This window comes from Arvicanthis niloticus, chromosome 6 (genome assembly GCF_011762505.2).
Source record: "Arvicanthis niloticus isolate mArvNil1 chromosome 6, mArvNil1.pat.X, whole genome shotgun sequence".
NCBI classification, from domain to species: domain Eukaryota; kingdom Metazoa; phylum Chordata; class Mammalia; order Rodentia; family Muridae; genus Arvicanthis; species Arvicanthis niloticus.
In genome coordinates, this window is record NC_047663.1 from 69,541,332 (window position 1) to 69,565,089 (window position 23,758).

Consider the following 23,758-nt stretch of genomic DNA (forward strand, 5'->3'; position numbering starts at 1 on the left):
TATGTGTTAACACTCTATAGAAGAAAACCTGCCTGCATACACACACACACACACACACACACACACTCACAATCATTCAGACACACGTTTGTGTACACTCACACACATACACCCATGCACACACATAGTTGAGCCCACACTCATCCATACATACTCACATACTCACACACTCTAATTCAAGCATGGACACTCGTTTACACACAAGCCTGTGTAAACCAGGGAACTCTGAGTAAGGCTGGTGGCTTAAATCACCATTTTCGGGGTCTCTAGGATGGCCCACAGTGGTGCATGCTGTCACCTTAGGCACAACTGGATGAAAGATGCACAGGGATGATTATCTACACATGTGAGGGAATTTACAGTGATCTCCAAATAAAAAGACAACAGGCAGTGAAGGGCTTCACACTCTTACGTCACTCAAATTCCCTGACTCTCAGCTGGACATTAGTACCAGGTCAGACCTCAGGCATGCTGAACCCCTACTTCATGGCCCACCCTAGAACAGAAATCCACAGTGTGACTGGCACAGGTGATGGGCCCTGGTGTAGTGTCCGGCAACCAAGACAGGAAGAAGCCCTGTGTGAACCCAGCAAGCACTTCCTGTAGGTAGTCCGTCTAATGCAGCATCGGTGAACAGTTAGCTGGGGCCAAGCTATTTTTTTAATCTTGTAGATGAAGTACCTGGGGGCCTGAGGTAGTAATTACTTATCTAGGGCCACTAATTAAGAACATCTAAGCCTTCTCCTGTTGCCAGGGGAACTGGTCTTTGTAATAATAACAACAACAACAATTATTATTATTATTGTTGTTGTTGTTGTTGTTATTACTTGTTCTTTTTCAAGACAGGGTTTCTCTGTATAACCTTGGCTTGAATTTGATTTATAGACCAGGCTGGCCTCAAACTCACAGAGATCTACCTGCCTCTGCCTTCTGTGTGTTGGAATTAAAGGTGTGTGCCACCACACTCAGCTTTATTTTTATGTTTTTTTTAAATGTAAATGTTCATTTATTTATTATATGTGTATGGGTGCTTTCTTCCCCTGCATGTATGTCTGTGCACCGTGTGTGCCTGGTGCCCATGGAGGTCAGGAGAGGATTAGATCTCCTGGAACTGGGGTTAAAGATGGTTGTGATTGTGGGTGCTGGGAACGACTCTAGGTCCTCTGGAAGAGCAGCCGGTGCTTGTAACTGATCGGCTATCTTTCCAGCTTCTAGTATTAGTCTCCCCCCCCCCCCCATTTGGGGAGTATGTACATGTGTGTGATGTTTGCACATACATGGGCACACACACGCATGCATGTATGTGTATGCATGTGGAGGTCTGAGGTTGACCGGAATCATCCGCAGTGTGATAATCTTCTGCCTTACTCAGTCAGGCTCTCTAACTCAAAGCCAGAGCTCAGTGGATACCGATAGTCTCTCTAGCCAGCTTGCCGTGGGGCTCTTCTGTCTGTCTTTCTGAAGCTGGATTTTCAGGCAGGCCATCACACCCACTGAGCACTTTCCTTTGGTTCTGGGGTCCTTGTGCCAGAACTGCAACTGGTCTTTTTCAGAGGTCCTTTTCAATCTGTGTATCTTCCCTTAACAGGAAAGAGCTCGCTTTTCTCACAAACTACACTTCACATTCATGTCAGTCAATTCTCTCAGTAAACGACTGGCAGTTCTCTATAGTTACCGCTCAGATTTCCTGATCAAAGAGTTAGAAGTCTAGACTCCAAATTAACACTGTGATTAGGTCACCCTGTCTCAGTAAACATGAGTAAACATTCCTGTTTCCTTCAGTACTGAATCCAGAGGATTTCATTTCCCCCCCGGCTGTTCCTTTGCTTATAGCTCAGAGGTTCCAGATTGGGAGCTTCTGGCTTGGACTCAACAAGACAGAAAGAGGAGTTTTGATACTCCCACTTCCGTTTTTTTTTTTTTTGTTTTTTTTTTGTTTTTTTTTTTTGTTTTTGTTTTTTTTTTTTTTTTTTTTTTTTTTTTTTTTTTGAGACAAAGTATCAAAGCCCTGGGTGGTTTGGAGCTTGCTAAGTAGACCAGTCTAGTCTTGAACTCACAGAGATCTGACTGCTTTGCCTCCTGGTACTTGGAGTAAGGTATGTGCTGCTTGACTTTCTTCCCCTGTCCACCTCTCCAGAACTGGATGGCTGAGGTCTGACCCTGACAACACAGGGTGATTAGAGGTTGGGGAGCACAGCAAACTAGCAGGCCAGGCCCCTTCACTCAGCCAGGCTACCTTGAGTATGCCGAGATTGTATCCACGATGATCTCTACTTATAAAGCCTGCGTTGAGCCGTGGGAAAACCATCTAGGTGGCAAACAGGTGGTGTGGTCAGAAACGCAGGAGGGGACTGCAAAAATCACCGGGTGAAGCCACCTAACCCAGCCCAGAGAAAGGCAGCTAGTGGTGGGGTTTGCTGAGTGAACCAACACCATTGCTCCAGCCCCTGTGACAGAATGGAACAGAACGGAACAGAACAGAACAGAATAGAAAATAGAATAGAAAAGCTTGCAGCAGGTATGATGCTGGGTCCATACTGGGTGGAACTCCTAACAGGTGTTACTGTACTCACTTCCTGCCTCTTGGCAAGCTTTACCCAGAAGCCTCCCTAAAAAACCAGTGCCAAGTTGGGAGGAAGCCCTACAATAGGACGTGGGAAACCACATGTGGCTTTTTCCCAGCTGAGTGGTAACAGTCACCTCAATGATAACAACGTGAAGGAGTCATCACCTGGGCAATAATCCTTTCTTTGACTTGAGAGAAGTCTCTCTGCCTGTGTGGTCCTGGTTCTCACCTCTGGTGACAGTTCAACAAGGCCTGTCTCTGCCCATTAAAATGCAGCTGGTTTCATCCCCCTACCTGCTTCAGTTCAAACACCCTGTGATGGGACCCCTGTTGACATTTCAAAAACCTGGGCTCTGAGCCTTCAAGTTGCAGAGCTGGGTCTTGCCCCAAAGCTGTAGCCTATGCATTCTGTCCTTCCTTCCTCCCCCTCTTCATCTGCTATTCACTGTTCTCCTGGGTCCAAACAGCTCACTTGTTCCCTACCCAACCCCACCCCAAGCTGGCAGATTCTTGGTGTGGGTGAGTGACCCTTGCGCTCATGTGTTCCGGGGCCCATAACCTTCTTCCATGTGACCTGGTCTTTCTCTGGGCATCTGATGTCTACCTCTCAATCTCTGTGGTCAGGGTGCTCTGCCCAGAACATTCTGGAAATGGTGAAGGCTACTCACAGCACTTGCTCTGTGTGTGTGTGTGTGTGTGTGTGTGTGTGTGTGTGTGTGAATTGTCAACCCTCTTGGTTTTAAGGGTCAGATCTCAGGGAAAAGAGACTTGCCAAGGTCATGGGGCTGGGAAGTGACAGCGTTGAGCTCTGGGCCTTCACTGTTCCTGAGTGCCTGCTGTCTCATGGGATGGTCAGTGTCTGGTTGTCATGGTGACAAGCATGACAATAGGACATCTGCCAGATAACTGCCATTTGAGTGGGAAGTGGCAGCCTCTATTAGGTGAGGGTACCTGGGGGCTTCCACAGGGTGGACGAAGGTGGAGAGGAAAGGCTAGCTCACTTGTCTTTTTCTGGGATAAGCTATGGTGAGTTGGGATCCCTGAAGGAATGCTAGAAATCCCTTAATATAATGATATTAAACAAACCATGTGCAGTGGATGAGGGAGGTGGTGCTCCATTCTTACCCGTGGGCCAAAGTCTCCTGGTGCACCCTAGAACCAAATACAGGAGGATGAGCGGCTACTGACTTCATTATTTCTCCCCATTTCCTTTTGAACATCCCCTCTGTGTTTGGACGCAAACAATAGGTGGGCCTTATTTTAAATCTCCTTTTCCGGTGAGGACACTGAGGCTCAGAGAGGTTGCATAATAAGGCCAAGGTCACACAGCCAGCAGACTGAAGCCAGGCAGGCCCTCATCTGCATCCCAGACATTCAAGATCCCAGACACAGTGTGGTCTGTGGGATGGCTGCTCACACTGTATCCTCTCACAATTCCTGAACCTTGGACTGGAGAGGCATAGCAAAGCTATGAGCTTTGACCTGGTGGGTTACGCAGCAACAGACACAAAGGAGAGACCTTCTCTTTGGTCTCAAAAACCCCAGAGATGTGGCTGTGGCTGTAGCTGCACCCAAACCAGCTCCTCCCCTCCCCACCCCCCCATAGCTTTTATACAGAAGGACAAACTGAGGCCCTCCCAGCTGGGCAGCTTGCCAAAGCACACAGTAGTGGGGCTGGAATGCAAAGAGGAGGCTTTGAGCCACCAGGTCCTGTGTCACTCCACAGCTTTCTCGGCCCTGCTGGCAGCTGGGGGCACCGATCAATTGATTGGTGAGTCCCTGAGCACCCACATCACCCAGGCGTAACTGCATGTGGCCTCTGAGGTCTTCACTCAGCCCTGCCACTCTGAGCTCTGTTCTGGTTCCTCTTCCTTGTTTTTTTCCCTTACAAGGAACTTGGCGGGTCCTGTGTTTAATGCTGTTTAATGCTGGGTTTCATGCTCTGGAACTGAGGTTTGGAGTTGACTGCTGGCATCCTTCGTCAGCACACAGAATCTGGACTGCATCCCCCTCCACTTACCTTTTCCCCTTTGGGGCCTGGAAGTCCCTGGAGAAGGAAGATAGAGAAAGAACAGCTGTGAGGGAGGCGAGCTGGGCTGGCTGCAGCTCTGGCTGACCCCTGGCTGTGGGACAGAGGGACATGTGGGACCAGCAGAGCTGTGGGCATCTGAGTTGAACACAACACAGGCCTGTCAAGCTTTCCTTGCTGCCTCTTGGAAGCTCTACACCTGCCCTCAGCATAATGGTAGTGAGGGTTTGGGGTCAGCAGCAAGTGTCTACAGGCATCCTCTGAGCAGGAAAAGGGCACATGCACAAATTTTTCTGCCTGAGAGCACACATATTCCATGCTTTGTTTTTGCTGGGGAGGAGGCAATTGTCCAGAGTTGCCATCCAGTCTTCATCCATACATGCATCCATCCAACATCCATGCAGGCATCCTTGCACCCATCCATCCATGCATCTACCCATGCACCCATGCATGCACCCACCCATGCATCCACGAATGAATCCATGCATGCATCCATGCATGCACCTACCCATGCATCCATCTAAGCAATCATTCATGCATTCATCCATGATGCAACCATCCATCCACCCACCCATCCATCCATCCATCCATTCATCCATCTACTCATCCACCTATCCATCCATCCATCCATTCATCCATCTACTCATCCACCTATCCATCCATCCATCCATCCATCCATCCACCATCCATCCATCTATCATCCATCCATCCACCCACCTATCCATCCATCCATCTATCCACTCATCCACCTATCCATCCATCCATTCATCCACCTATCCATTCATCCACCCATCCATCCATCCATCAATTCATCCACTCATCCATCTATCTATCCATCCATCCATCCACTCATCCACCTATCCATCCATCCACCATCCATCCATCTATCATTCATCCATCCATCCATCCATCCACCCACCTATCCATCTATCCATCCATCCATCCATCCATCCATCTATCATTCATCCATCCATCCATCCACCCACCTATCCATCTATCCATCCATCCATCCATCCATCCATCCATCCATTCATCCATCCATCCACCTATCCATCCATCCACCCATCCATCCATCAATTCATCCACTCATCCATCTATCTACCCATCCACCCATCCATCCATCCATCCACCCATCCATCCATCCATCAATTCATCCACTCATCCATCTATCTACCCATCCATCCATCCATCCATCCTCTCACCCACCACCCACTTATGCACTCATTTATCTACTCATCTATCCAACCACCCACTCATCTATTCACCCATCCATTCATCCATCCACCTCCTACCTACCGACACCCCATCTGTCTACCTGTTCACTCACACCCTAGTATTTACTTAATTGTGCTTATATTTCCCTGTGCACCTTGTTCATTTGCTGAGGATGCCTGTGGACCATGGACTCCTGGAACAGGTATTGAGAACTCTTTAACCTAATGCCATCATGGGAGTATTGAAGCTATGTTAGACATTTTGTATTTAGGGACTATTGGGAGGGATTTGTAGACTTTGAGGGCTGACTAAACACTGGGGACTGATCATGGTTCTTCATAACTCCACATCTCCTAGGAGAGGATGCCTCGAGGCAGAAAGCTAAAAGGGCATCTCCATGGTTACTCAGTCAGCAGATGGATTTGAACACACATGACAAACGACTTTGTCTTGCTCTCCTATAGCTGCTGAATCACTTTCCAGTCCCCTCAAGTGCCCCATGGTCACTTCTCCCCCATAGTAACAGTCCTAACCAACCCAGGACCATTTAGTATGTTGTGGTCACTTACTGGCTTGCCGTCCAGACCTAGAGGTCCCTGGAACATGAGAGAGAGATCAAGGGTTACATATAGGAACATTCCTTCTATGTCTTAGGACCCCATTATTCAGTGACAAGAAAGCAAAGCCTGCCCTGAGCCCTCTGAGGCCACATCTCATGTGGCCAGGGTGGGGAGTGGGGGAAGGGCGCTTGTGTGTAGTTAGCCACTTATGATGCCATCCCCTGATAACAGAGCCGCAGTTCTTCTCTAAAGTCCTCCCCATCATTAGGGTGGGATGGTTGAAGGTGGGCAATGACATTCTTTCTTGTCGAGGTAACAGGTGCAGGCCTGGGTTGTAAGCTGAGCCATAAGCATCAAGTCTGGGACTTCAATGGTGCTCTCAAGGGGGAAGGGGGCTCTTTTCTCCCAGTGGGATTGAACCTGGCGGTTCCTTGCCCTCCCCTGCCCCATGGTGAGAGAGAGAGAGAGAGAGAGAGAGAGAGAGAGAGAGAGAGAGAGAGAGAGTCTTGAGGAAAGAGTGATGAGGGCTGGATGCTGGAGCTGTGCAGTGATCCTCACACATCTGTTTCCTGGGTTTCCTTTAAGCCAGCTTGACTTGAGTGACTGTCACTCAGTTTGGAAGACTCTGGAAGGCTAAGCATTCTGTTGTGGCATGTGACAATAGCAGTAATAAGACAATAGCTAGATGATTTCTGGGCCAAGACTAAGAGCAGGGTATCAGGATGACCAGGCTCCTGTTGTGCCTGCCACTGGTGCTAAGGTGTACTCTCTAATCACCTGTCTACTGAACAAGTCTCACCCGGCTCCCTCTAGGGCTAGATGGGTACAACATGGGGAGAGACTGTGGACCAGGGTTATTTGTTCTCTGCAAGCCCCACCCTCCTCACCACTGTCCCCTTATCCCCACATGTACTTCACTTTTTTTTTTTTAAAGAAACATTTCCAGTTTAACATGTACATCAACTTTGACCCCGGGAGCAATGCCTGCAGCTCCACTCCTCTGGGCCTTTGCACACACCGTCCCCCTGCCTGGCTCACTCTTCTCCTCTCTGCACATCTTCAGCTTGGTTACCTCCTTTTTCATAAAACCTTCCAGGTTTCTCGGCATCCTAGAGTCAGATGTCTGTCCCTGTTCCTGGTAATACAGTCTGATGGGGACATGGCTAATGTATGTTCTACACAAGTGTCTATGACAGCCAAGAAGAAAGTTTCCTCCCTTGACTCTCGAGCACACGAGTGAGACCTGACATGGAACATGTGGCCGGGGAAAGCTTGGGTCAAACATTCCTCATCAGAAAACCTGCCTTCTAGGCTGAGATTGTAGCTCAGTTGGTAGTGTTTGCCTAGCACACACAAAGCTCTGGGTTCAATCCCCAGCACTGCTTAAAAACCAGGCTCGCCTGTGATACCAGCCTTCAGAAAGTGGAAGCAGGAGGATCCATCAGTCAAGGTGAGATCAAGACCAGCCTGAGCTACACCAGATTGTCTCAAAATCTGAAACTTCAGGTGGTAACATGATGCCCAACCGGTGAATTCTTCCATACGGCGAGACTACGCTCCATGAGTACAACTATTTAACATATCATTATGTTATCATCCACAGCAGGCTTGAGCACAAGGAATGTTTGAAAGGTCAGGGGTTTTGTGTTTAGACTTGGGTTCCATCCCTACAATAGCTCATCAAACATATGCACATATAGGGAGGGTATTGTTTATCCAAAAAGCTTGAGACACATGTCTTTGGATTTTTTTATGTTTTGCATTTTGAAATATTCACATTTACCTAGTGAGGTATCTTGGAGATGGACCCAAGTACAAACAAAATGAAATTCATTTGTCTCTTTTCCATATTATCCACATGTCTTGAAGGTAATTTTGCATGATACTAATAATTCTGTCTGCTAAGCTCAGTGTCACACTGTGGGATTTTCTAGCTGGGGTGTTAGGCAAACAACTCAGAAAAGTTTCCGATTTTGGGGCACTTCAGATTTTCAGATGAAGGATGTCAACCTTCGCATGAGGGAGGAAGGAGAGAGAAATGGAACAGATGATGAGTGAGTCCTGGCAGTTCAGAGCCAAGAAGGGGCGTGGTCAGCTTTGGGTTAGGGGTAGCAGAAATGGCTAGGGAGGGGTACCCAGTGAAATAACACTTGGGGATTTGGTTCTAATGTGGATGTGGTGAATGTTGGGGGAGGTAGGCAGTGTGGGCAGAGAAGGGTCCAATTAAAGCTGAAACAGGGTGCTGGGGACACAGCTGACCCACAGCCATGACCTTTGTCTGCAGAGGTGGTGCTGGGCTGATGGCTGATGAGGCCTAGGTAAGAGAGGTGTTCATAGGCCTCTGAATTAATCCCCCTTCTGGGTGAGTTGTTGGGCTGCAAAGAGACTGCTGGGTAAGTAGAGGACAGTTACTGGGAGTTGGTGACACTGAGGAGGAGGACTCAGAGGTAGAGGACATCCTGCTTCTCTCTCTCTCTCTCTCTCTCTCTCTCTCTCTCTCTCTCTCTCTCTCTCTCCAGGGTTTCTTTGTGTAGCCCTGGCCACTTAGGAACTCACTCTGTAGACCAGGCTAGCCTCAAACTCAGAGATCCATCTGCCTCTGCCTCCTAAGTGCTGGGATTAAAGGCGTTTGTAGCCACCACCCAGTAGAACATCCTGCTTTGTAGTCAGATGGATGTACCTGACTTGATAACATGCTTCTGATGTCCCTTCTGTCCTGGGGAGGATGGCAGTGGGAAGGGGAGGGCTGGGTTACTCTGAGATGTAAGACTTTCTAGGATGGAAACTCCTCATCTCTCCTCTACCTTTCTTTCTCCGACTGATGGAGAGAGATTCTGTGGTCTAGTAAATTTGAGGAACACTTGGTTTTACTTTGTGAAGCAGATTTCTTTCCCACAAACCTTGTCCAGATCATTTTCTAGAGTGTGGGTTTCTGAGTGGCAGTGTTCTCAGTGTCATGAATGCCCTCATTCCATTCAGGGCCAGGCTGAGACCTTGCATAACAACCCAGGTATGAGGCTATAGAGTTTATATTCATTTACAAAATAGGCATTCCCAGGGGCTGGAAAAGGGCTTAAGCCTGGATTTGGGAGAGAGCAATGCCTCAGGGAAGGGCTAGGGGATGGTCTGTCTAACGCCAGAAACAAATCTGGCTGTTGTGTGGTTAAGATTAAGGCAAGACAAAATCCACCAGAGCCCTAGGCTGGCTGGATGCATGCTCCTGGTGGCAGGATTAGGGGTGGGTATCTCTCCCATCAAAGCAACCCAGACCTGCTCTAGACAATGGAGAAGCTACTCCTTCCCTTCCTGAGTTTCCTGCAAGAAACATTCAAGGAGAAAAGCAGCTAAGGGCAGGGAGTTGAGGCTCGCAGAATCTGGGTTCAAATCCCTCCTCTGACCCATGCTACTCTGCCTCTGGGAACTGTCTCCTGCCTGATCAAAGCCACAGAATTCACCAGAGATTTTCATCACCTTCTGCCCTCCGTGAAACCCCACAGCTGTTTACAAGTCTCAGTTCTGCTTGAAGTTGATTTTCCTTGAGGAGATCAGCTGGCTCCCGGATGTTTCTAGATGCTTGAGAAGCAAATAAAACCACAGGCTGCACATGAATGGAGAGCAAAGCCTCAGGGTAGGCTCAGTCTCCTGCCTCACTCAGTGACCTGGACGTCCCAGGCCTTCATCTTGTCTGTAAGATAGACATGCTGTGCTCTCAGGTGACAAGTTCAAGTTCAGTCCCAGGTCAACCTCCCTTTTAAATTCCAGGTCAATCTCTCTCTCTCTGTTTTTTTTTTTTTTTGGTTTTTTGAGACAGGGTTTTTCTATGTAGCCTTGGCTGTCCTGGAACTCACTCACTCTGTAGACCAGGCTGGCCTCTGCCTCCCAAGTGCTGGGATTAAAGGTGTGTGCCACCACTGCCTGGCTCAACCTCCTTTTTAAATTCCTCTCCTAGATCAACCCAAGACGGGACAGCCATGGGCTGACACAGAATTGGTGTCTTCAGAGGCAATGCTGGAAGTAACCTTCATGTGACTTTCTCAGTGGGTAGGCTGTATCACCTACACACACACACACACACACACACACACACACACACACACACGGGGAGAGAGAGAGAGAGAGAGAGAGAGAGAGAGAGAGAGAGAGAGAGATCTCACACTGTACCTCTGGCTGGCTTAGAACTCACTATGTAGACCAGGTTGGCTTCAAACTCACAGAGATCCACTCTCCCCTGCCTCTAAAATGCTAGAATAAACATGCAAGCCACTACTCCCGGCACCCTTTAAAGAAAAGTATTTGGCGCTGGAGAGATGCTGACTCAGCAGTTAGGTGCACTTGCTGCTGTTGTAGGAGACCTGGGTTTGGTTTCCAGAGCATACATGATGCTTTATGACCCTTGGTAACTCCAGTTTCAGAGATCTGATGCCCTCTGGTCTCCATGGGCACCAGGTAGGCACATGGTGCACATACACACACATACAGGCAAAAGACATAAATAAAAAAGTCTCTTTAAATAATAAACAAACAAATAAATAAATTTATTTATTTATTTATTTTATTTTATTTTATTTTTTTTAGCCAAGGTTTCACTGGATAGCCTTGACTGTACTGGAAGTCACTCTGTGTAGAACAGGCTGGTCTTGAACTCACAGAAATCTGCCTGTCTTTGTCATTAATTCCAGCACTGGAATTAATGGTGTGCACCACCACTGCCCGGCAATTTATTTTATTTTAAATGATATATATCGGTACCAACAGAGGCCAGAGAGGATGTTGGATCCCTTGAAGCAGGAGTTACAGGTAGTGGTTCTTCCCTTCACGGCCCCAGAGGGTTGTACCTAAGCAGGGATCTGTGGAGCCATCCCTGAGATTTGAGAGCAACCATGACGAGAGGGTTTCTGAGTCTGGAGGCTCCACCCCCAGGGCCTCAAGATGATCAGGCACTGAGAGCTGTGAGAACTACCCACTTCATGATGGGGACGGCAAGGGCTGGTGCCTTCCGCTGCCTCCTCCAGGGCAAGGATGAAGGCAGCGGGGCACAGGGTTATCTGAGAGTTGGTCCTTTGTAGTTTTCTTCTCAAAACAGGGTTTCTCTGTGTAGCCCTGGCTGTCCTGGAACTCACTCTATAGACCAGGCTCACTTTGAACTCAAAAGGTTCACCTGCTTCTGCCTCTTGAGTCCTGGGATTAAAGGTGTGCGACACCACTGCCTGGTGCTTCTTCTTAGTTTTTAAAAATTGTATTTATTTATTTGTGTGAGCGTGTGTGCATGTATGTGGAGACCAGAGTCTGACATTTGGCCATCAGCTGTCTCTTTCCAGTTTGTGTTTTGGGGATTGAACTTTGAACTCTGGTCTTCAGACTTGTCTGCAAGTGCTGAACCATCTCCCTGGTTTTTTTTTATTTTTTTATTTTTTTATTTTATTTTATTTTATTTTTTTTTTTGAGACAGGCAGATATTGGCCTTGAACCCCTGATGCTCACACCTCCATCTCCCACTGCCAGGATTATGGGTATGTATCACTATTTCTGGGTTGAGTGGGTACTTCTTATTGCAGCTCACCTTCCCTGAGATGGGCAAGAAAAAGCCAAGCCAACAAACCAGCAATGTTTAGATGCATACAGAACCACTCCACCCAACCAGAGCTGGGTGACTGTCTTGCTTTCTAACTGTAATTAATGCTGACAGCTCCTGCTGGGGAAATGGAGCCCTCAAAATACACTGGGCCAGGGGGGCCCTGGATGAGGGGGCTTACCAGGATTATCAGTTCAGGGTCTAGTAATTAAGCCCCAGATGTTGACGATTCATCAAATTACAAGGCTGGTGGGGTCTGAGGTCCCAGATGGGGAAGTGTGCATTTCTCTGTGAAGGCTCTGAGAGTCTTGTCTCAGCCTCTGCTAGGGCTGGCCAGCGGGTGGGAGTAGGGGGTAGCCCCCTCTAGGCAGGTCAGCCCCATATGGTTCTGATTTCTCAGGCCCGGTTGTTTGCATACACACGGACTACAGTTCTAGTTTGGGTTTTAACAATTTCCCAGACTTGAGTTCCCTGCCCCAGGGCAAGGGAAGAAAGGGCCTCAGTGTGGAGGTCCAGCTGTGCCTTGTGCCCTGCTGGTGGCCTGCTGCTCTTTCCAGAGACCCTAGATCTGGGTGCTTTGCAGAGTAGCCTGTGTATCCCAAGTCACAGGGAGCTCTGGACTCACAGGTGTGTCAAGCTGCATGTGGCCGAGAACAGCTATGAATGCAGCCAGGTATAAAATTGTAAACTCATTTAAAATATTAATATTTTTTTTGTAATGTGTTTATGAGTTGATCACATCATTCCCAAGTGTGAACTTTGCAATAGATGTACAGTTGAGGGCTAGTGAGATGGCTCAGAGGGTAAAGGTGCTTGCTGTCAAGTCACACAATCCAAGTTCAATCCCTGAAACCCACATGATGCAAGGCAAGCACTGACTACCGAAAATCGTCCGGTCATATCCATATGTAGACTATAGCATGCGTGGTCTCTCTCTGTCTCTGTCTCTCTCACACACACACAAATAAATATTAGATATACAGATGATGGCATCATTGTGCAATGTGGAAAGCTCGAGATTTTGTCAAGTCATAACCATGAGGTAAAAACGTAAAAACAAAACCCACTATCACAACAAAACCCCTCAAACCAACCAAATCAGCAGCCTCGTTGAAAACAGAACCCAAAACGGATAGTTGACTTCACTACGCAGAGTTTGAAATTAAGGCCTCCCAGCTCTTGCCCGTCCAGGCCTGCACTGCCTTCTCAGGGTTACGGCCCGAGGGCCCTTCCTCTGCTCTTTCCTTTTGCTTCACATCCGCTGGTTGCCCCGGAGAGTGACCTGCCCGCTCTGTAGGGCATGGGTGTGCAACCCTTGGCCTGGGTCTCTTTCAGCTGTGACACTCTGAGCCATGGAAGCAGCTGGCTTCTATTTCGAGTCGAGGGCTTGCTCAGTGAGTGGCCCGTGTTGGCTGGAAGCAATTACATCTATGTCCCCATCACACACCGTGGCTGGAAGAGGAGGCATTTAAAGGACTAAGCCTTTGAACTGATCCCAAATATCTGCTTAAATTACGTATTCACCCTTTCCTGGTATTTGGTGGGGAGAAACACGATTACCTTGTCAGGTATCAGGAAAAATTGCCCCTCTTCGGGGAGAGGGGATAAAGGGCCTTGATTTCCAGTGGGTCTGGGAGAGTGGAGTTTGAGACTGGGGAGTTGAGCTGTGTCTCTCTGAGATGTGTGTGTGTGTGTGCCAGGGAGCACTGGACATAGTTCACAGGCTGGGGCATCCTTTCAGCATCAAGCAGACTGCCATGTATGGCTACGACTCTATTGTGGATCTAGGGACCAGTGACAGAGATAGCTCACAGTTGACAGAGGCTCTGGATATTTTGTCCCTCTTGGTTCACCAGCAGAGCCCCTGGACCACATCCAGGCCAAGCCTCTGCTTTGCACTTGGTCTGATTGGGTACCTGCTTATGTTCTTCCCTGTCTACTCACACAGTCACACACGATCTCCTAGACTGCTCTCCCTCCTTCTTTTGTGTGCTGGACTGATACACCCACCAACTCCCCCTCATCCTTCTCCTCCCAGCTCTCCTACCTGGAGCTGCAGCATGGACCTTCCTTGGTTTCTGTAGAAAACATAGGCAGGAAAAGTAACACCACCAGCAAAAAGGTTGCAAACTGTATGGATCTAAAGTACATAGCAAATTTGGATTCTCAGCTTTTCTTGATCTGCTGTGAGGATTGCCTTGCATGGATTGATGTACAAAACTTCATTTAGACACACCCAGTTCATCTAGGCAAAGTCCCAGTTCCATATGCTTTCCTGCTGGCATTTTTTTCTATTTCTTATATTTATTTACATATTCTATGTATTATTATATGAAGATATAATTCTTATGTATACTATATTATATATAATTAATATAAAACAAATATATAAATGACTTAAATTTAGTTAAATTCTAAATTAAAATAAATTTATAAATTAATATATTAATCATATACAAATATAATTGTTATATTCTTATGATATATAATTTATGTATTATTATATATATATATTTTTATTAGATGAGCTTGTGCGCTGCTCATGTTTCAGTAGCTGAACTGTATCTCTGGTTCTTCTATACTTCTGAGAACAACTCGTCTCCCTCCCAGACCAGCCTTTCTATCTTCGGTCCCTGACTTCCTGAACAGACAAGGGATGGGATGGCATGCAGGTTATGCCCCTGCCCTCAGACCTCAAGAACAAGCTGCTTGTTTTTTCTTGGATGCTCATGTCCTTTGGGATAGGGAAGTGGAACGGGCAGGATGCCTCTCCTGGGACTCGGACATCAGAGGAAGGAAGCAGTTGACTCCTTAGTGAGGCTAGCTGCCTCAACCGATTGTTCCTTATCAGCCTGGTCCTGTCTGGAGGTGGCGTGGGGTGGGGGGCTCCTGCACCTCCCTTTTGTCAGCACCCACTGCTTTTGCTTTGTTTTATCTTTTCTTTTACTTTGAGGCAGGTTCTCTGAGTCCTGGCTGGCCCAGGACTCACTCTGTAGATTAGGCTGGCTTTGAACGCAGAGATCTGCCTGTTTACTGCTGAGATTAAAGGTGTTTGCTAGTCACTGTTCTGTTTTGAGGAAGGGTTTTATATAGCTCAGGTGAGTACCATTGTGCTTGTTTTTTTGTTTGTTTACTTGCTTTGTTTTTCGAGACAGGGTTTCTCTGTGTAGCCCTGGCTGTCCTGAAACTCACTCTGTAGACCAGGCTGGCCTTGAACTCGGAGATCTGTCTCCCATGTACTGGGACTAAAGGTATGTGCCAGCACGGCCAGGCTTTCACGCCTGTTTTTTTATGCGGCGTAGGAAGGGTCCCATCGAACCCAAGGTCTTGTTCATATTAGGCAAACAGGCTACAAAGCCGGCTACATTCCTACTTCATGTTCTGTTCTACATCATACCTCCCCTCCCTGGGGCAGCAGCCCTGATGCCTGCCTGATGTGGGTTTACAGGTGCCCTCAGCTACTAAACCCTCTTGACACTGACCACAGCCTAATGTGACTTGTAGATCTTTCTCTGGATTGGTCATAGCCTTCTAGGAGGGGGGACCCTTGGATGTATTTCTTGCTACTACATGTGAAATACTAGAAAGAAGACAGTGAGCTGAGAACAAACATTTGTTGAACAGTGTTTACACATGACAGTGATTCCATGAAGAAAGGTCCAATTTCCCACCGGTACCGGTGTCTGAACTATGAGCACCAGGGGGCGCCCTTGATCTGTTATCTGCTAGTGGAAGCCAGCTCCTGCCCTAGTGTCGCAGTGTGAGAGGCTGTTTTTAGGATACTCACCCAGGCAAAACTTGCTAGCCTCAAGGGCTCCCCCTGCTGGACTGAGTGATCATATATCAACAGGAACTGTCTTTCAGTGAACCCAGTGTGAGTGCCCAGTCCCAGAGCTCCCAGGAGTTATCCACTTGGATCTCCTAATTGCTATTGGGGATGCAAGGAACATAGTATCTCTGAGGGGTGGGATATGCCTGAGGTCACACAGTCTGTGGGGACCCAAAACTAATTTTCTCTTAAGTCATGGGGGGTGGGGTGGGGGGCTGCAGGAACAGTTTTCTACCCTCACACTGTCTTCTTTCTAGTTTTTTTCATGACTCATGGCCCGGTTCATGTCTGTGAACAGGCTCCTCCATTCAGTAGGCTGTGTGTGGTGAAATGAGGAGAGGTGCCAGCCAGTGGCCAGTCTGCAGGTACCACTCTAGGACTGGCTACCGGCAACCAGTAAGTTGATGGCCCACCCTCCTCAACTGACTTCTCATGGTACTGTTTCCTCTTCCAGAGTGTCATGTGGGCAGGAGGGCTTGTGCCAGGAGGATGCAGAAACAGGAGAGGGTGTGCGGCCCTGGAACCTGAGCAGAGAACCCAGATCCCAGGCCTCCCTGACTGCCTGTGTTTATCTCCCTTTCCTTGGCTGCCTCACATGGGACAGTATGGGGAACTGAGGAACAGAGAGCCAGACCCAGACAATGGCAGGACTCCAGAAGTACCTGTCTTGTTCCGCCTGAGGGGAGAAGGCTGGGGAGGAAGCCAGTAGGGAGGCTCTCTTCTGCAAGCCCAGCTGGCTCTCTCTGTCTTTGAGGTTCCAATCTGGGGACTATTATGGGGGACTCAGGAAGTGGGTGTTCACCCCTCCTCCCTTTGCCCAGCATCTTGGGGGCTGGGGAGCCGCCCTGCAGGGGTCGGGTGGGAGTGAGCCAGGGGATATTAGAATTTAAGAAGGCACATGAATTTGGGGGGTATTACAGATGAATCGTTTAACTAATTACATTTTTACAATCAAAGCTGTTTTTGAACTGGAAGAGTGTAAGGAAGCATATGAGTGTGTGGTGTTCATGGTTCTCTCTCTCTCTCTCTCTCTTTTTTTTGTTGTTCCCCTGATTAATTCCAAACAGTCCAATTGAGTTATTCACTTGGAAATTGGTCCCAGGCTGGGGCCTTGTCTGGAAGACCACATTTCAGCCCCGAGCTTACTCTGTCCTTTGGGACCTCAGCTGTCGATGCCCCATGACTGATGTTGGAGGCTTTGCAGGTCCTGCCTCCCTGGGTACGGTGAGTTTAACCAGACGGGGCCTGTGGGTGGTGCTCAGTCCTGGGAGATGCCTGAGTGAAGTTTTCTGATTCTGGTGGGACCTGCCTCATGCCCTGTGAGGGTCTGATTCCTCATTAAAAGTTTTTATTGTATTTATTTATTGTGTGTTGTGTGGGTGAGAGTGCCGTGGTAATTACTTGAAGGTCAGAGGACAACTCCCAGGAGTGGGTTTTCTCTTTCCACCATGGGGGTCCTGGAGAGTGAACTCAGTAGTCTGGCTTTGTGGCAATCACCTTTAGCTGCTGAGCCATATAGCAGGCCCCAGATCCCAACAGAAGGCTTTCTCCAGGCTGAGCCTCGTTTCCTGGCAACTCTTCTCTCTCAGTTTTCAATTCTGTCTTTGTCAATAAACTACTGTAGACTCCTGGTGAGCTTCCCCCTTCTTTCTGCCTCTGCCCTGAAGCCAGGAGACCTTTAAAACATGTGGTGAGAGAAAAACATTATTTAAAATGTTGGTCATCAGAAGTGCTTCCGGAGGCTGGAGGTAGAGCTCAGTGGAAGACTGCCTAGAGTGCAATTAAAATCTATTTTCAATTTCTAGCACTGCCAAACACACACACACACACACACACACACACACACACACACACACACACACGCGCACACACACACACACACTGGAAGGCTCAGTGGCAAATGTCTGTAATTCTAGCACTTGCAAGATGGAAACAGTAAGACCAGGAATTCAAGGTCATTTTGGCTATGCAGGAAATTCAAGGCCAGCCTGGGCTACATGGAGCATTTTCGTGCACACGATGAGATAACTAAGACAGGACTTGATTCTAACTGAAATCCACACAGGGTTCATATATACTTTATACATACAGCCTAAAGGTAATCTTATTTCATATTTATAATTTAATTTTTGGTGTTTTCTAGACAGAGTCTCATGGTCTAAGCTGATCTGGAATTCTCTATGTAGCCCAGGCTGCCCTCAAATTTGCAATCTTCCTGCTTTAGCCTCCCAAGCACTTAGAGAGATATGTGTTATGGTGTTAAGAGTTATCTCTTGGATTGGAGACATGGCTCAGTGGTTAGGAGCACTGACTGCTCTTCCAGAGGTCCTGAGTTCAATTCCCAGCAACCACATGGTGGCTCACAACCATCTGTAATGGGATCTGATGCCTTCTTGCTGGTATGTCTGAAGATAGCTACAGTGCATTCATTTAAATAAAAAAAATCTTTAAAAAAAGGAGTTGTCTCTCTCTCTCTCTCTCTCTCTCTCTCTCTCTCTCTCTCTCTCTCTCTCTCTCTGTGTGTGTGTGTGTGCATGTATGTGTATGTGTAGGCCCGAGGTTGATGTTGAGAAGCAATCATTTTAGGTCATTCTTTTCCTTCATTCGCTGAGGCAGTCTCTTAAGGGAAGTCCAGAGCCCATCCGTGTGGCTGGTCTGGATAGCCAGCCTGCCCTGGCGATCCTGTCTCTACCTTCTGAAGCTAGGATTGCCGCTGGTCTACCACACTCACCTGGCATTTCTGTGGATCTGAACTCTGCTTCCCAAGCTCTCGAGACAAGCTCTTTGACCACTGAGCCACCTCCCCAGCCTCTACACCTGTGCTGTGACTGTCACAGGTTGGGTGTGGGATTTTCCACTGTGGCATTCTGTTGACATCACAAGCTTTTGATTGAAGACATTTCAGAGTTTTGGCTCAGAGATGGTCAACCCACCCAGAGCTGCCCACAGTTATACAGGGACTTGCAGAGCTCCAGTCTCATCTGGAAGGAGGGCACAGGCACTGGTTGGGTTGGGTTACACTCTGCAATCTCTCTCCTTTCCCAGTCCACTGCTCACATTCACTGACTCTGGACACATGGGGCCACAGCGTGGCCTAGTCTCCCCGTTCATGCATACTGCCTGTGCGCGCTTGGCATGGGATGCCGTCCCTTAAACAGTAGGTGTGGCAGATGTAGGCACTACCTCCACTGTGTGCACAGGGAGCATGAGCAGCACAGAAGCTGGGCGATCTGTCTGAGAGAACACAGTGTTTGTTCACTGTGCAGACGGAGCTGATTTCTAAGCAGAGTGAGGTAGAACAGAGATGGGGTAGAACAAGGAACAACAGGGCCCTGGCCGGATCCATGGGGGGGTGGAGCTGGACCCCCATGCTTGCCACTGAGTACTGGAAGAGAAGCTGAACAGAGGCTCTGCCCCAATCTTAGACTTTAAGCCTCCAGGACTGTGAACTACATAAGCCCTCCCCTCCCCCTCTTCACTCTTTCATTTGTATACATACGTATGCACCTGTGTGGAGGCCAGAGGTCAATGTCCCTTCAGGGGACACTGATGATTTCAAGGGAGCACTGTGACAGTTCAGGAAGCATGGGGCTTCGGGGATCTTAGGCTCCTGGTAGCTGTCTCTGGGGACAAGTATCTCCTTGCTCCCCATTGTCAGTCTACAAGGTCTTACGTCATGTAGCCCCTGGACACGGCCTCCGCACCCCTCCTCCTTTTCAAGATTTAGTGTTTACTTGTGTGTATGTGTGTGCCTGCACGAGTTTATGTGCACCGTGTTATGAGCCCATGGATGCCAGAAGATGCCATCGGATGCCCTGACTCTGGAGTTATAGGGGCTTGTGAGCCATCTTATACTGGGAACTTAATCCAGGTCCTTTGTAAGAGCAGTCATTACGGCTGGGCCATCTCTCCAGCCCCTCCCCCCGCACCTTTCCCCTTCTACTGTCTCTCTGTCATTTGCTTTCTCCTTCCATCCATCCTGGCCTCAGATGGCTCTCGAGATAGAAAGCTTGCTCTAAACTCCATGACCTGTACCCTCATCTGTTTTTCTCTGCTAAGAGTACTCGCCCCTCAGTTCTCTGCATTTTGTCATTGAAGTCTCAGTTCAAAGGTCATTCCTTCCTTCTTGAATATTTGATCCAAATCACAGAACCATCTATGCACCCACCCAGCACCCTCACCACACCCGCCTTTATTATCTTCCTGGCACATTCCCCTGTATTCAAGGACTGTTTACACAGCCTTCAGAAGGCAGGTAGGAAGACAGAGCCAGGGACGCTCAACACCGAGGGTGAAGAAAATGAAGAATCTAAAGAAAAGCGAAGATCTGTCTGTAGTGACGCAAAGGCACAGTCTCGTGCTCTTGTGTAAAGGGTGAGTGGTGGGGGCAAGATTAAGCCCTGAGTGACAGACAAGTCATTGTCACCTCAGAAGTTACGTACAGCTTCAAGATGAAAAAGGGACGTGCGAGACACTTTCAGGATGACTCCATTGTGTCCAGATGATCTCTCTCTCCCGTCCCTAGCTGCTTAAGACTGTGACTAGGACTGATTTGCCTTGGTGCCTTCCCTGTGTTTAGCACAAGGCATGATATCAAGCCTATTTGAGATGCCGAAATACTTTAACACATACAAGCTGATTAATTCCCCCAAATTCTGGAATACCATGCCTGGGGATCCTTTGCAACCCCCATTGTTGATTCACAAAATTCAGTGCTCAGAACTCCCCCTTTGCTGATTGATCCGTGCAAGCTTGTTTCTTGGCTGCCCCATTTGGTTTCAAACTCTATACTTGTAATTCCAAATTTCACCACTAGGTGCCAGGCAAACACAAACGTTAACAAATAGGTCAGGTCTCTTGAGACTTCGAGCCAAGCCTTTAATTCCAGCATTAGGGAGGTAGAGGCAGGAAGAGCTCTGTGAGTTTGAGACCAGTTTGGTCTACAGAGTGAGTTTCAGGACAGCCAGGGCCTATACAATGAAATCCTGTCTTGAAAAACAAAACAAAAAACAACAACAAAAAGAGAACTTGTAATGAAAATACACTCTAAATTAAAACAAGACACATACATATGGACATATATTTAAAAACTTATCATATTGAAATAAATTAAGAGTATGATAATACCCACAGTTGGCTAGAGTTTGGAGAAACATGTCGTATTAGTCTCTGTTGGTGGGAATGTAAGTAAGTACAGCCTCCCAGAGCGCAATTTGGCAAAGCACATCAAAAGCCTTCAACATGTGCAAGCCCTTTGGTATAACAATTCGACTTATAGACATGTATTGTATGGAGATAATCACGGAAATCAGCCTTTACTTACTCCCAGGATGTTGACCGTAAGGATGAAAGGTTGTCCATATAAATAACATAACTTAGAGACTGGTTAAATAAAATGATACATGCGATCAGATACTTTGTAGCCATCCCATCCTATTATTTAGTGATGTGGGAATGTCTCATGATATTTCAAGTGTGAGAGAGAATCTCGTCCCTATAGCTTTGTTTTTTTGTTTTTGTTTTTTTTTTTTTGTAGTGGAAGTATTCGAACAAAATTGCGTGTAAAAATGTTAGAACAACATGAAAATAGTGAGTTTATTGTCTGTGGGTGGTAGAAGGAGGATGATTGCTTTTTCATTTTTTCTTGGTGCCTTTCTCTAGTTTCCAAATGTTTTACAGTAGACATGACCATGCATTTATTGCAACTATAAGGTCCTGTTAACAAGCCCTCGGGGGCACAAAGAACAGACATCTCCTGTTTAAGAAAGCCATGGAGACAGTGACCTGGGAGCCCTGTCAGCTCTGACCCCCTGGAGCCCATAACCTGCCTCACAGATGTGGGTGGCCTTGTTGCCCCTGTCCCTTAGCCACTTCCATGGGCTGCACATATGGGCCTTGTTTCAGCTGGGGGTGTGGGGGCAGGGAGAGACAGAGTGAACACAGACAGCCCAGGCTGGGGATCCTACCACAGCCCTGTGCTTCAGCTTTTCTTGTTTTTTCTTCCTGCAAGGAACTGCCGAGATTCTGGTTCAATGGGAACCCCCCCCCCCAGCCCCCTGGTCCTGAAGTTTGCCAACAAAGCAAACGCAGCTTCTAAGATTCCCTCAAACACAAATACCAACACTAAGCTGCAGCAGCGAAACAGCTGTTCCTAAAACTGATTGGTCTCAACACTGGGTTTCTGTCCAAATGCTTGGCTATACGCTGAGCAGATTAGAAGGGTTTCCTCATTTTTTTCTTCATTAAATTTCTTATTACATCATCATCTCTCTCAATTTTCCATCTTTCTATCTATCCACCTACCCACCTATCCACCTATCTGTCTATCCACCTATCCGTCTATCCATCTATCTATCTATCTATCCATCTATCCATCCATCTATCCATCCATCCATCCATCCATCCATCCATCCATCTATCTATCTATCTATCTATCTATCTATCTATCTATCTATCTATCTATCTATCTGTGCATGTCTATATGTGTATGTGTAGGCGTGCACACCACAGTGTGTACATGGGAAATAAGTGTGTACTCCAGCTTTGTGGAGGTGGCTCTCTCATTTCACCTTTTACATGGAATTCCAGGAGTCAGGTTTGCATGGCAAGTGCCTTTACCCACTGAGCCATCTTGCTGGCCCTTCTTTTCCGTTCTAAAAAAATATTTATGTATTTAAATTGTTTTTTGACATTTATTTTTAAGAGAAATTTATTTATTTATTTACTTTATGAGAGTTTTGTGTGTTTGTATATATGGGTGTCTGATGCCTGTGGAGGTCAGAAGTGGACACTGGATCCTCAGGAACTGGAGTCACATGATTGCGAGCCACCATGTGCATGCCGGGAACCAAACCTGGGCCCTCAGGAAGATCAATGAATGCTTTTAACTGCTGAGCCATTGCTTTAGAACATTTTTATTTGTTTTTGAGATGGGGTTTCATGTAGCCCAGGCTGACCTCAACTTCAATGTGTAGCCAAAGATGACTTTGAGCTCCTGAGCTTCCTGTCTCTGCTTCCCAAGTGTTGGTATTATAGGTGTACATCAACACTCCAGGTTTGTGGGGTGAGAGGGATTGGACCTAGAGCTTTATGCGAGCTGTGTGAGCAGTCTACCAACCGGGCTCTACTCTTATCCTGAAAGCTTTATCATGGATTGCTTTGAAGACGTCTTAGTAGGTAAAGCGCTTGCTGGGCAAGCATGAAGACCTGAGTTTGGGTCTCCAACACCCAATTACAAGCCAGACACGGTGGCATGTACTTACAGTGCCAGCACTGGGGGCCTGAGGGTGGGGGAAAGGGCAAACAGAACTCTGGAGTTTCATGGCCAGACAATCTAAGCCAAAATGGTGAGCTCTAGTTTCAGTGAGAGACCCTGTCTCAAAAAAATAAGTTTCTTTTTTTCTTTTGGTGTTGGTGGTGCAGATAGGACTGAAAGAGGAAGACAATTGAAATCCATCTCTGGCCTCTATGTGTTCTTGCAGGGTGAGTGTACCTGTGCAGGCGTGTGTGCACACATGAGCTTTATGTTAGGATGGGGTTGTGGCTCAGTGATACAGCAGTTACCTATTATGCATGAAGCCCTGGGTTCAACTCCCCAGCACCACACAAAAAATTATCTGTAAATCTATAATTGTTCATAGTCAAGAATAAGCTTATGTGTTAGTGGTCTATTCTAATACATATGAATAATACATAGCACTGGGCAGCTGTGCTAACCCCATGGGAGCCATTGGTAACTGACAGTAGGCTGAGAGACTGCCTGAAGCACTTCTGTTTCCCATAAGCCAGAAAACTAGAGTTTAACTCAGATCCCACAGGGAAAAGTCTAGCCTCTCCCTGGCTGGGACTGCTTTCTCTCTGGCAGCAGGGACCCCCTCTTCATATGGCTTTTAAAGGACTTTTTCAAAGGACTTTTGATATCTCCACTGACAGGAAGGAGCCTTAGGTTTAGGGACACTTGGGGGCGGGGCTTCCTACTCCAGCGGTC

At 47.5% G+C, this 23,758-nt stretch overlaps 1 protein-coding gene across 1 annotated transcript in view; it reads right to left on the reverse strand.

The window, feature by feature from the left end:
* Positions 1–23,758, reverse strand: part of Col23a1 (collagen type XXIII alpha 1 chain) — a 288,185-nt gene that overhangs the window by 27,615 nt on the left and 236,812 nt on the right. Inside the window, exons 6-8 of the mRNA XM_034505846.2 lie at positions 6,380–6,406; positions 4,587–4,613; positions 3,692–3,718 (exon numbers count right to left, since the gene is read on the reverse strand). Coding sequence (XP_034361737.1) covers positions 3,692–3,718; positions 4,587–4,613; positions 6,380–6,406 — 81 coding nt within the window. The remainder of the gene's footprint in view (positions 1–3,691; positions 3,719–4,586; positions 4,614–6,379; positions 6,407–23,758) is intronic.